General features: G+C 31.2%; 1 protein-coding gene and 1 long non-coding RNA gene across 12 annotated transcripts; one reads left to right on the plus strand and one right to left on the minus strand.

Moving 5' to 3' along the window:
• Positions 1-204: 204 nt before the first annotated feature.
• Positions 205-10,769, minus strand: LOC145969696 (neprilysin-4). Of its 11 annotated transcripts, none has more exons than XM_083095878.1 (17): positions 9,519-9,940; positions 8,299-8,496; positions 7,312-7,444; positions 7,044-7,240; positions 6,394-6,554; positions 5,542-5,687; positions 5,215-5,447; positions 4,847-5,107; positions 4,578-4,780; positions 3,577-3,756; positions 3,267-3,478; positions 2,954-3,176; positions 2,139-2,315; positions 1,883-2,045; positions 1,541-1,750; positions 1,330-1,436; positions 205-1,245 (listed from the first exon to the last, which is right to left on the minus strand). In XM_083095878.1, exons 3-17 carry the CDS (start codon positions 7,437-7,439, stop codon positions 970-972), a joined length of 2,877 nt encoding a protein of 958 aa, XP_082952004.1. In that variant the 5' UTR covers positions 7,440-7,444; positions 8,299-8,496; positions 9,519-9,940; the 3' UTR covers positions 205-969. The 11 variants fall into 11 exon arrangements, with proteins under 11 accessions (XP_082952004.1, XP_082952006.1, XP_082951999.1 ...); XM_083095880.1 differs by having other exon boundaries at positions 7,333-7,444; positions 9,519-9,938; XM_083095873.1 differs by lacking the exons at positions 8,299-8,496; positions 9,519-9,940 and adding an exon at positions 10,371-10,769 and having other exon boundaries at positions 5,215-5,444.
• LOC145969699 (uncharacterized) lies at positions 5,484-6,770 on the plus strand. The gene is made up of 3 exons (XR_014438225.1): positions 5,484-5,839; positions 6,132-6,455; positions 6,525-6,770. It is a non-coding gene; the product is annotated as an uncharacterized LOC145969699 (long non-coding RNA).
• Positions 10,770-13,992: the final 3,223 nt, after the last annotated feature.

Consider the following 13,992-nt stretch of genomic DNA (forward strand, 5'->3'; position numbering starts at 1 on the left):
AATATTACAACCTATTAGTACAACCTATATTTTAATTTTTTTCTATTAAAACATTTACATTTTTCTAAAAAAAGGGAAAAGAGTAATAGAATATAATAAAAAGCTCTCGCGCACATACTTAATAAGAAGAATATTTATACATGATATTAAAAAGTTATTCGCGTACCATTTTATTGTATCAATTTTATTATATCGGTTTTGATGTCATTTTTTTTTCTTTTCAATTTTAATTCATACATTATTAATATATTGTCGATAATACGTAAACAAATTGTAAAAATAGAATTGTGTGATTAATGAAAGCGTTTCCTATTTGTAAATTGACGTACACGCGCACGATATATGTATAATATGAGCTGAGATTAAAAATTTCAAATGTTTGTCAAATATTAAACAATTTTTATCGCCATCTAACCGGATTTATATAACAAGTACAGTTTTTAAAATAGATTTATAAAATTAAATATCAGAGTTTAAAGGATAAAGGAACTCTCGCAAAATCATCAAGATCATACAAAATTATACATAAGTTGAAAAATAATTTATATAATGATTTTTATGATTGAGGCTGCTTTTCATATTTTGTAATTTACTTTATGCAATATTATGCAAAAATTATATATAAAAATGATACATCTTTTTCATTCTTTTTCATATAAGTTTATTTTAGAGTTTATAGTCTCTCTTAGTTAATATAGAATCATAGAATAATGAATAATGTACAAAATATGTTAAACGCATTAAATTGATATTATTTTCTGTTTTAAACATTTGGAAATTGTTAGAGTCTTTTTCAGATGAATTAAAAGTCCACTTAAATAAGCTGCATTTCATTATATTTGGATTATAGTCGGGATAAATTATGTTAATGTAGATCCAACGCGCAAATTATATATATATATATGTGTGTGTGTGTGTGTGTGTGTGTGTGTGTGTGTGTGTGTGTGTGTGTGTGTGTGTGTGTGTGTTTTACCATACCGAACACTTATTCATAGGATTCATTGGAGAACCAAGAGGGCAATTAAATACTTGAGCAAACTCCTTGGAATTGCAAAGTGTTCCGATTACTCGAAACTTACCAGGCGAATGTACAGCTGTTTTTAGTTTATTTCTAGTTGCCTCGGGACGCATTGAACCGCACCAAACTTGAGCAAAATTTAAAAAGAATAATTGTTTACCTGTCGCACTTATTCCGGGTAGTGTCTCGTCCTCCTCTTTGTTCAAACGTAACCATCTTTCATATGCCTGCAAAGAAATATGTTTTTTATTTGAAAAATTTAAATCATTTTTTTATTAAAAATTTTCAAATGCAAAAACCTATAAAATTACCCTAAATGCTTGCTTAATACCGCCATTATCGGCAATATTTTCCCCTTGTGTATTAACACCGTCAATCTGCATATCAACTTCCGTTATGGTGTAACGTGCATATTGATCTGCGAGAAAGAAGATTGATTACAAAATCAAAAACATATATAATCGCCATCCTATTCGCATGTTATCGAAGAAAATTTTATTTTAAAAAAGTTTTTTTCTCTACCGATAAGACATTGTGCTCTTCGGTGAAAACCATCGATTGCTTCGTCTTTCCACCATCTATGAAGATTCCCATCCTTGTCGAACAATCTACCTTTATCATCAAATCCATGAGTAATTTCATGTCCAATCACGACGCCAATTCCGCCATAATTTAAACTTCGTGGAAAAAATCTATGATAAAAAGGAGGCTGCAGTATGCCCGCTGGAAACACTAGGAAAAAGGACAGAGAGAAAGAATAAAAGTTTAAATAATTTTTAAGATTAATTTTTTTCTTTCTTAGTACATGAATTTGCGAGAAAAGTAAAAAATATGCAAATATTTTCTAAATGAAGTTAAACTGACTTATTTGATTCTTGTTGCGACTGTAATAAGCGTTCACGATCGCTGGAGCAGTATTCCATAAAGTTTTATTGACAGTGTTGCCAAGACGATTTTGTTCAACTCGAGTCAAATGTTGCAAAATATTTAAAGTGTTTTCAAAATACTTATCTGGTCGTATTACAACCTGCATCAAATATATTAATATATTGATTTTTCTCCTTTTTGATTGAATGTTATATATACATATATTTATAAATTTGATATAGAAATATATTACATCCTTATAACGTTCATTCAGTAGATGTGGCTGTAGAATAAAATCTGGATAACCGATCCTTAGCGACATAGCATTTACTTTCTCAGTTGCCAAACGCTTTGTATCGATGTCGATCCAATTGGTTTTATTAAGTAATTCTCTAAATGATCGCTGTATCTCTCGAGTCATCGATAATGTCTATTAATAAAGGAAAAGGAATAAAGGTGTCCTCTCAATTTGTATTTATTATAGTAATGTATGTGTGATATAATATGTATGTATGTATGTGTGTATGTATATTAACCCCGAACCGTGAGAGGCAAAGAAAATGAATACGCAATAAGCAGTTACACAACAAGTTTTTCATTAAAACAATTATGTGTTTTCTTTACATTAATTGATTCGCATTGTTTGCAACAATCAAAAGTAAAGAATTTGAAAAATAAATATTTAACAAAATATTATGTCAAAATACTGTCACTTTCAAGCCTTACAACTCGAAAAGTACTTAATGAAAAAATATTTAATTATAGTGTTTTGGAAAGCTCTTGAGATAAGCTACAAGAATATGCAATGAAAAGTAGAGAGTCCCATTTAAGAAATTGAAAGTGACCTTTACGTAATCTTTAACGGCTATTGAGGGTGCAACCAATGACACTATCTTACTATATTCTCCTCAAAACCATACAATTTTTGTCTAAAACGTTTTTCTCAAAAATGCTTAATTTTTGAAAGAAAAGTGGTGTACGGATGGTCTCAGACATCCTATATATATATATATTTTTTTTTTCTTTTTTTTCTTTAATTTTATGGATACTTTATCAAGAAATACTTACATCGTTTTTACTATTTTCGTCGAAATATTTTTTGACGAACATTGAACCAACTGCCATACCCATATTAGAATTGACTTGAGTTACACAGTTTTTCCATCTTAATGGCGCTTGCTCTCTACCGAATAGAATGTAGTAGAATTTTTGTTTAACCTCCTGGAAACGATCGTCCAGATTGTTCACTCTGTGCCGCACAAATCTCCATAAAAGATAATTGGCCACTGTTCTACAAAAGTAAATTGTTAAAAATGTTTTATATATTGAAAATAGTATGTATATATAGAGAAATGAAGAAGTATAAAATATATCATACTACCTAGGTTGTGTCTTTGAAAGTAAAACAATTAAATTTTGAATATATTGTAATGCGAAGATGATGACTGGCTCAGAAAAATTTACTTCTCGAGTCAAGACGATCGATAGATAACGATGCCAATCAATTTGTGGCACGAGTATCTTGAGTTCACCTATACTCATTCGTTGATAGAGCTCCGAAAAATTTCGTCTTTCGTCAGGTGACGATGTAATCTACAAGATTGAAGACTAGTAATTATAACGTCAAAAATTTGAGCAAAATTATACACATATATCTCGCACGATGTATATATTGTACAAATAGTATATACTGTCGCAAGCTGCGTTTCAAATTCAACCAATTCTTCAGCATGCATGGTCGCATTATCTAAAGATGCACCAAGCAAAGTTGCAATCTTTATTAAATAATCCTTGTAAGCTTCTAGATAAACTGCGTTAGATGGTTGAAGGAAATAATCCCTGGTAGGAAGTCCGAGCGACGTTTGATCAAACTGTAAGAGAAATTAAAATAAAATTGACTCAAATAATAATAATTAAACAACTAATATAATAATAACAATCAAAAACCTAATTAAGAATTAAGTTAAGAGCCAATGAAACGCGGTAATTGGAGTTCAAAGAAGAATAAAATACTTTTCTCTTTCTTTTAATTACTAATATATTTCAGATTACTCATTACACTACATGCATTAAACACGAGCGTTTTGAATCAGCTTTTGATCCATCTTTAACGTGACATTAATATTATGCATTAAAGAGTAAACAATAACATTTCTAATTATATAAATCATTATACAATCGATATGCAAATGCAACTATGCTGTATCTCGCAGTAATCTGACAAGCACATTCTCCCGAGCAATTTCACTCATCATATTATAGTACTAATAATAAATTCACAAATTTTGAATCTTGAGGGAAAAGTAAAAATGCAGAAAATTATTGCACAGAAATCAAATTTTAATATTTTAAATAATATTATATAATGAGTAAAAGAGGATGTAATGAGTCAGAGGAGAATCGCTCAGATCCCGCGCTTCTTTTCGCACATTCGATGATAATACTGCTGTTGTGTACATACATCTCTGGCGACTTGAGATTCAATAAGATCCAAAACGTTCGTGTTTAATGCATGTATTGTAACGAGTAATCTGAAATATACTAATAATTAAAAGAAAGAGAAAGGTGTTTTATTTTTCTTTACGCTTCAATTACCGGGCTTTACTGGCTGTTACTTGCCAATTCTTAATTAGTGTTTTGTAAAAGAAATCTTTCGATATTTGTGACGAAAAAAAGACAAGTTGCTTGTTACCTGTATTACGTATTTATCGCTATTTTTAATATCTGGACCCACCCATTCTGAAATTAATACATCATTATTGTACAATCGAAGTTTGGCAGTCAACAGAAGCCAGTCAAATTTATCGGGGTTCCAATCTGGCCTTAGAATTGGCCAACCACCAAGTTCATCCAGAAGTCGGATAAGTGGCCTTTCCTTACGTTGCTCCAAAATCTCTAGCCACATTCTTGTCATATTAAATGATTCGCGCAAATATTTGTGCAATATCTGTGCCTACCTACCGTAGTTCATGCAGCTTTGAAACAAATATTTCGCCTTTACCGTAGCATCGTCGGCATCTAATTCATTGACATTATACAATATCGGATCTTCTAATAATTCTTTGAGTACGAAATCCAGCGATTCTCTCAGTATCTCAAAGGTATCATAGCCAGCCTTGTCCTTCGGGATAGGATTAAATTTCGCCCAATTACCACAAGCATATTGATAGAAATCCTCACACGGATCTACACTTTTATCCATATATTTCAACATTGTTTGTGCTGCGCATTCAATAAACTCTTTTTATCTTTCGTTACGTTGCCAATATTTTATCGATGAATATATTATAATAGTGCGGAATTATAGAAAAGATATTTTTGAAATATACCTCGAGTTTCTCTGATATTTTTAGCATTTCCTTCGCCTTTCCAGAATGTATGAAAATTAGACATTTTATCATCTTCGATAGCATCATGTCCGTCAGCCATCGACAACCATGTTTCGGTGTCATTGGTAAAGATAGAAAATCTATCTTCGTTTCTCAAAACTGATTCCTCTTTCAATTGTTCTTCGACATCTATGCGTTCGTATTTATTAATATAATATGACTCTCCATTTCTTCTGAAATATTAAAAAATTTATCATGATAAAAAAACCAATTAAAGTTAAAAAGAAAGACAATCAGAATAACGGATCAGTATGATTAAAGTATTACATTGATTCGGAATAATGATGGTCGTTTGTTCCGCTACTTTCATATATATCATCAACCTCTACTTCTAGATAATCGCTTAAGAAATTATCCAGCTTTTCATCAACATTCTGCGCGTTGCTCGTTCCGATTATCTCGCCAAGCTTTACCTATATGACATTGATAACAATTGAAATAATATTTCAATCAAAGTAATCACAAACCTCAAATTACCCTTTCATATATAAAATGTATAAAAAGGAAGAGTTGTTGCAGATTAAAAATAGCCAGTTATCTCTGATGGATTTTATGGATTAATATTGTAAGAAAATATGGAAAGTAGAGTTTCTTAATATAGCTAAAAAAATATTAAAAATATTTTTTTAAATTTCAAGTAAATATGTTTTTGATAATTATAAGAATTATTAATAATTGTGAGATTACTAAATTTCTTAAGTGCAAGATCCATACTCATATACCCTTATTCTTTCGATATAATTCGCATTATCTGAAAATATAATTCACATAATCTTTCCGCCATATATTTCCTATCTAATTTTCCCTTCAAAAAAGAATCTGTCAATTTCCTATTAATTAAATGTGCATGTAACGAGGACATTACTCGATTGTCCGATTCGATGCCATCCCTCGTGCGAGTCTCCTAAAAAGGATCGTCTTCGGAATATTTTCTTGCTCGTACTGTGTATGGATAAATGCAGATTCAAGGATATTCAAGGAAACAGAACAGGGAGAGAAGAAAGAATGAGTGATGGACAGATGGTAGAAGAGGGAAAAAAAGGAAAAAGGAAGATTTCAAATATTTTAATTAAAGATTAAAGTTTGGGACTGTTTTGAATTTGCTTGGAGATAAAGTACCCCATCGATGTCTCTCTTGCGTCGCTGGGATGTGGATCGAAGCCGAGGATGCATGTCTACAGGTACGTAACTGTTTATATCAGGAAGTTTATTCAGGAAGTTAATCCGATCCTCGTCCTCGATTTCTTCAGTTCCATGCTGTACGTCATTGTGACTGGTAGCTGATAACGTAAAATTAATCATTCACAGACATTCTTCAAGAACCTATAGTTTATATATAAGATCTTTAATCCCATATAATGCATACTTATTATGGAATTATTCAATATGAAGACAAATCTCTATAATTTTTTTTATGCAATTTATTATAATAATGCAATTTGATATAATTTAATATAATATTGATAAATTTATATTTTTGTATATGCTATTTCACATATTTTATTTATCATTATGGCAAATAATAACAGGATTAATTAACTTTTTAACTTTGTGTTGCATTATGTCTGCCTGTATGTATGTTGCGCTTGTATATGTTAAATATCTCTATTAATATGAGACAGAATATTTAATTATTAGAATAGATTTGATGTTATCATATAATTGTTAAGTAAAAATTGTAAATTTTTGCATGTATGTAATAACGGAAACTCTTAATTTTATTTCGGCATTTATTACAATTATTATATACTTGTAATTATAAAACTTACACCAAGAGATATCATCTTCGATCTTTGATTCGTTCTGTATTCCATAAGTGGGAAAAGTTTGCGACTTGGATACTTTGGTTGTAGCTTGAAAACGCGATAGAGCAATACACGCTATAGTAATTGGCAATAATACGGCGGGTATCAGGAGCATTAGTTTGACACGAAAGCGCCATGCTTTACTTTCGCCAGTACACCATCTGCATTTTTTGAAAAATTCATACACAGTACAAATACGGGAAATTTAATTTGAAATTTGTGAAAAACGAACAATGCAAAACTTGACACAAACTTGAGTCTACCAGTTTCCTTGTTGATAGCTAATCTACATGACGGACACGGTCCACCACTAAAAGAGTCATCATCGTTAAATTGATTCAAACTACTACCACTTTGCATTCTTCCTGAAAATAATCATATACACGAAAATAAAAATTAATATACAATAAATTGCGTTTATATAGAAATCTGGAGCATATAAATGATATTGTATTTTAAAACATCTCATAAAAATTATGCTAGCCGAAAAATCGCGCTGAGCGAAATGAATAAGAGACGAGAGAGAAATGAGTTATTGTATATAACATTCAAGCATCGACAAGTCATATAAACATAAACATCCCAGGTAGCAAACACACGTCGGTAAGAAAATAGATCACAAATTTTATATTTATTATTATTATTTTTATTTAAACATAAATAAACTTACTTCTAATATCATAAAATTTCAACAAATAATGTCTTTTCCGTTGCTTGCGTTTTATAAAAATATATTTTACCAATCAACTGTATTATAAAAAAAAAGTGTATATTTTTTGGTACTTTAATTACACTCGATTGATATAACTAATACTTTCACTGTACACTAATTTAATGAACACTTGAGTGGTTAAGTAACATGACCCAGGTAGGAAGCACACGTCATTTTAACGTTCCAAACTGATCATTTTTCATATGTCGTCAAAATGACTGATTTGTTACATACACTTTATATTTTATATTGATATTTTATATTGATATTTTATATTGATATTTTATATTGATATTTTTATATTGACGTCTTGGTATAACATATGATCTATTTTCTTACCATATTTGTGTTTTCCAGCGTTTTCGAATAAAGCAGTTTAATCGATCCGAGATTCTTCTGAAGAATAGAATAGCTGTAATTATTCAATGATGCTCTCGAATCGGTTAATCTACTTTATTCGACAACGCTAAATACATTAAATACATTATTAAATACATAATTAAATACATTATTATGCTAAGAAAAAGGCGTCCACACAAAGAAAATATGGTACATTTTATGACGTCAAAATGCGGTACATGTCATGACGTCAAGAATCTGTGACATTAGACCGTCACTTTTACGTCATAAAAACGTCAACTCGTGACGTCAAGAATAGTCAGTGAATGACCAATTTGAAACGTCAAAATGACGAGTGCTTGCGACCTGCGAACATACAGTAAAATAAATACTTTCCTATAAAAAGTAAAAATACTAGAAAATTGAAAAAATTATTAGACTACGTTTCGTGAATTTAAAAATTAAAAAAATCAACTATACTAAAATAATAGGAAAAGCTCTATATACTCAATTATTTTATAATCTTACATTATTTCTTATATAATCTTACAGTATATTGCTAACATATATTATTTATTGACTGTGATATAAGTGCATAAGTAATTAAAGATTAATACATAAGTAATTAAAAAATTTAACTTTTAATATATAATTAAAAATTTTTAATTAAAGAACATAATAATAAATTCTGATGCAAACATGTGTGTAAAAATATGTAAAGAAGAGGACATCCAGAGAATATTTTATGCCTTTTGGACGTCTTTCATGTGTGCTTTTAAGGGTATCCCTGGCGAAAATAAGAAACTTTATAAAGCGTTAACAACCGTTGAGTGAGGGTTTTCTGAGAGTTTATATGCTTTTCGAACTTTGTAAGAGCACTTACATAACGCTGTTGGGTTTTGAATGCTTATCAAACGCTGCAGTGTTGCAATTTTTGTTCTACAAACTCTTTATATAATGTTACATGAAAGTTTTGCAATGCTGAGGTAACATTTTTCAGAGTACGTTCAGTAAACGTTGATACATCTTCGTGTACAGAGTTTACTCAGACTTTTCAAACGTTTACGTTTACGCTATAACGTACAAACGTCTTTTCAACGCTGCAGTGTTGCAATTTTTGTTCTATAAACTCTTTACTAATCGTTTTTAAACTCTCGACGAACTTCCACAAACGTTCATGTAAACGCCAAACAAACGTCTCATTTTTGCCAGGGATATTTTAAAACAAATCTCAAATTTGAAAAAAAAGTAAAGGGTTTACTTTATACACATATACTTTCGATTCGAGATTTTTAATCTTTTTACCAGATTAAATTGGCTACTTCTCCTAATCAGATAGTATAAGAAAATATGATTTATAATCTAACACAGAAAAAGCGAACTCTTACCAAATTCTTACAATGAAGATATATAACTTATTGTCAGGAACAATTATTTATCCACACTTTAACGAACTTGATGTATGTGCACTGTACTTTTAATAACGTCACACGAAATCTATATCTCGAAAACGAACATGAGATGTAAATACGCGCCAAAGTCGAAGAGACTAGATAGATTATTACGCACACTCGATCAAAGCACGAATATTAATGGAACGTCGAGTACATGAGCGCTTGTGTATGAGAATGATTCTGTCAAGTAGTCGTTTGTATAAGAGCAATTTACATACATAAGATCGTCCGTGCAACACCAATAGCAAGAATACAACAATTAAGCCGGAGACATGGCTTTATACGCTCACGCACACGGCGAGAAGTTTTACGCGCTCTTTACATCGAGTTTCTCGTCAATCGACCCTAATAACTTGCGGTTATCGTTCAATAACACAATACGCTATATTTACATTCTATGCGTGACCTCATCATTATTGAGTCCTTTCCGTTGTAACCACAGCCGTAATTATATTCCCCGTATTTCAACTTCTATACAATATTTTTTATATGTAATACATGTAAGCCTAATAAATATATAATATATTGTATAATACATAAATACGTTACATGATAAAAATTTTGTATATAGAAGTTGAAACGGGGCATAATATAATATATACATATAGTATACATATAGTAATAATATATTATATATATATAATATAATATATATATAATATTATATATATATATATATATATATATATCATATAATAATAATAATAATAATAATAATAATACAGGATATTTTTCTTTTTTATACTATTAAAATTATTTCTTGAAATTTAAATATTTGAGACATACTATATTTTGTATCTGTCATCTCACTTTTAGTATCGTTTTCTTCGATGAGATAATCGTCATAATTGGGTAAGATATTCCAACGAAATCTATTACAATCATTTGTGCTAATCTTTCGTGGGATGGCCTTCATATTAGTTATAATAAAAATCCGTCCGTGACAGAATTACGAGAGACACAAGGAATTTTTTGCGCATGCGTAGAGTCAAGAGAGTAATGTATGTATGGCGCCAATAATGCCCATATAAAATTGGTCGCATTCGGAATCGGTAATAACTAAGCACATCACGTCAAACAATTCATGCATCATGACTGTTAGTTTGGAAAGGAATCGGCAACATTATTTTAGAATTATGTGAACACACATCTGTTTAACAGCTCTAAATGCAATTTGTAAAAGGTTGTAGACATTAATGTCAAAACAAATGTTGTTGATTCCTTCTTTAACAGTCATGATGCATAAATAACTTGATTTGATGTCTAATTAATTACTAGCCCCGAATGTAACACAATTTCATATGTTAAGGCGCCTACTGTGTACATATATATATTTGATCAAATATCATTTTTCTATTCTCTCTCTCTCTCTCTCTCTCTCTCTCTCTCTCTCTCTCTCTCTCTCTCTCTCTCTCTCTCTTGCTCAGTCTCTTTCTGGGAAAAAATAATATAAGGGAATCATATAGAAAATTAATAAATTTTATTACTATCTATATAGAACATATTTTAAAAGGTATACTTGATGTATTTTATAAATCATTATGAAAGAAACATCTTTAAAATCTATATAAATCTTGAAAGTACTCTATTTACGTTGTGTCGTTCCACTAGTAACACCTGATGGGATACAAGCCAAGTTTGTAACACAACCTCAATTTCATTGATATGATTGATGTGTCGATAAAAAAATTAAAACAATTTTATGATTTATAAGTGACCGATATTACATTTGTCGTACGACAAATTTTTTTAAACATATTGATTGGCTGTAGAATAAAAAGTTTCTAAAAACTCAAAAAATTACTATCCCGCAGCCAATCAATGTTTTTAAAAAATTTGTCATACGACAAATGTAATATCGGTCTATGAAGACTAGAATCAGGAGACCGAACTATTAAGCGGCGTCTACAATGAGATTTTAAGGAGACTTAAGGCGTAAGACTTAAGAAATTGACCAATCACAGTCGAGTATTCTCTTAATTCTTGACTGTGATTGGTCAATTTTTTAAGTCTTACGCCTTAAGTCTCCTTAAAATCTCATTGTAGACGACGCTTTAGAGACCCTCGAATAAGAATCGCGAAATAAGGAATCCAATTTTGATTGGTGGCGACATTTTTCAGCAAAAACCGGAAGTAGCCATGGCGCAAAATTTAATTTCTAAAGTATTGTATTGAATTGTTACAGTCTGACGCAAAACAATCAGTCATTTTATAAATTTTGAAGTACGTTAATAATATAATCTTCCTGTACAGACAACTGTTTAGATGCACATGTGTTTCTAGGTTAATGTGTCATGTCGAACATGACACATAATAATGATGTAATGGTGTTCACAGTTGTATTATATTAGCCATGGTTCCGGTTTTTGCTGAAAAATGGCATTGTCGACCTAACTTTACCGTGTCATTTCGCGACTCTTAAGCCCCTTGCACAATGCTAGGCAACAGGCAATAGAAATAAGGAATAGAAACTATTCACCAATAATTACGCAGAACAGAAAATATTCGCTAATAGGAGCAGAGAATAGATACTATTTCTATTCTTATTGCCTGTTGCCTAGCATTGTGCAAGGGGCTTTAGCCCCTATATCTTGAACAACACTGTACGATACGCTTACTAATACACATACATCAGCGTTTCTTCCGCCAAAAATTGGATTCGGCGTAACGATAATAGCATAAAGAGCGTAAAATAACTAGGCGAAAGCTGATACTTAAATAAAACGATGTGATTGGTCGGCGCAAGTTACGCTTACGCAAGTTACGCCGCATGTGACGGCACCCTTAGAGGATCTCTACGAACTATGCCTGATTAGAGCCACTAAACTGTGCTGGAAAAGTTAAGCCTACGGCACACGGTACAATTTTTCGTACTGGATTTGATAAGATTTAGTAAAATATTAGAAATGCTGCATTCTGATTGGTGCATTTTTAGTATTTTACTAAATCTTATCAAATCCAGTACGAAAAATCGTACCGTGTGCCGTCGGCTTTACACGTTATCATTTCCAAATTTGCCCACTTGTAGCGCTGGTTACTTTAAGGTACCGGAAACAATACGCGAGTCTTGAAGTAATTGGTTTATAATAACTTCAAAATATGACTTCAAAGAAGACTTTAAAATGTACTTTGTAAGTAGCAGCATTTTAGAAAAATAATAGTTATCTCATTATAACTGAGGTAATACGTACAATGTCTTTACACGTCTAAAAGATGTTGTATAGACATGCGAGTTTTGGACCTTGGTTTACGACTGTATCAAGAGTTAGATTATATTTCCGGTACTTAATTGTCGCCAGCGCCGCGTTTGGTACTAATAGATGTACGGATTTCGGCTTCAGGGTGCGGTCCCATGGAGCGTATTACGATACGCGCGTATCGGGCGTATTGAAAATCTGTCCAATCGCAGACATAACTTTCGCGTATCACAAACAGCGGAACGTCTGCGATTGGTCAGATTTTCAATACGCTCGATACGCGCGTATCGTAATACGCTCCATGGGACCGCACCCTCACTCTATCAAGCCTAGGGTGCGTTCCGAATTATGCATGAAGCGCGTAGACTGCATAGAAAATCGTTCTGATTTAACCAATGCGCGCATTGGTAGCGCTTTAGTAGCGCTGAGAATTCTCTAGATTGTACTAACCGTACTAAATTCTTAGCACCTTTCCAGCGCATTGATTGCCTCTACTCTCGACTTGAGGCAGTTGATGCGTTGATGCGTTTATGCGATCTATGCGTTTTATGCGTAATTCGGAATGCAATAACAGATAAGAGATTCTTTGTGACGATGGAAAAACAACAATTATATAAATTTCCAGTTTTAATTGAAGAAACTAATGAAATAATAACTTTGTTTTTAAATAAAAATGATATGGAGAAAACAAGCCAAGCTAATATTAATATATTATTTTACCTTGATTTATTATTTTATTTTATTTATATTTATTAATTATTTATATTTATATTTATTATTATTAATATTTATTTATGTTTATATTTATTATTATTTATTTATATTTATTTATTTTTTTATTTTATTTGTATTTATTATTTTATTATATTTTTATTTATTTTTTTTACTATTTTACCATTTTCAAATCGTATTAGCGCATAGAATGCGCAGACATCGTTCCGAATAATTAAAGCGCTTCATGCACATTGATAAAACGGAACGATTTTGAAGCGCTGCGCAACAGTAATGCATAAAGTCACTAGATATACAAAGTACCGCAATCATTCGCCATTTTGGCTCCAATAAGCGGTTCATTCAAATTATTACAGGGTGTCTCATTTTAACTTGGACAGTAAAATATCTCAAAAACTAAGCCCAGCAAACAAAAATGTCTCAGACAAAAGTTGTATGTTTCGAGGGGGCCATAAGATGGTACCATTGGTTTGACCTTG

This window comes from Camponotus vicinus, unplaced genomic scaffold (genome assembly GCF_025532165.1).
Source record: "Camponotus vicinus isolate PSW18456_S1 unplaced genomic scaffold, iyCamVici1.0 SCAF_4, whole genome shotgun sequence".
NCBI classification, from domain to species: Eukaryota; Metazoa; Arthropoda; class Insecta; order Hymenoptera; family Formicidae; genus Camponotus; species Camponotus vicinus.

Coding starts and splice junctions, on each gene's coding strand:
- LOC145969696 (XM_083095872.1), bottom strand. CDS start 10,500: ATGAAGGCCATCCCACGAAAGATTAGCACAAATGATTGTAATAGATTT. Junction 5,688..6,393: donor GCAAGAGAGACATCGATGGG/GTACTTTATCTC, acceptor AATGTCATATAG/GTAAAGCTTGGCGAGATAAT. Junction 2,316..2,953: donor ACGAAAATAGTAAAAACGAT/GTAAGTATTTCT, acceptor CTTTATTAATAG/ACATTATCGATGACTCGAGA.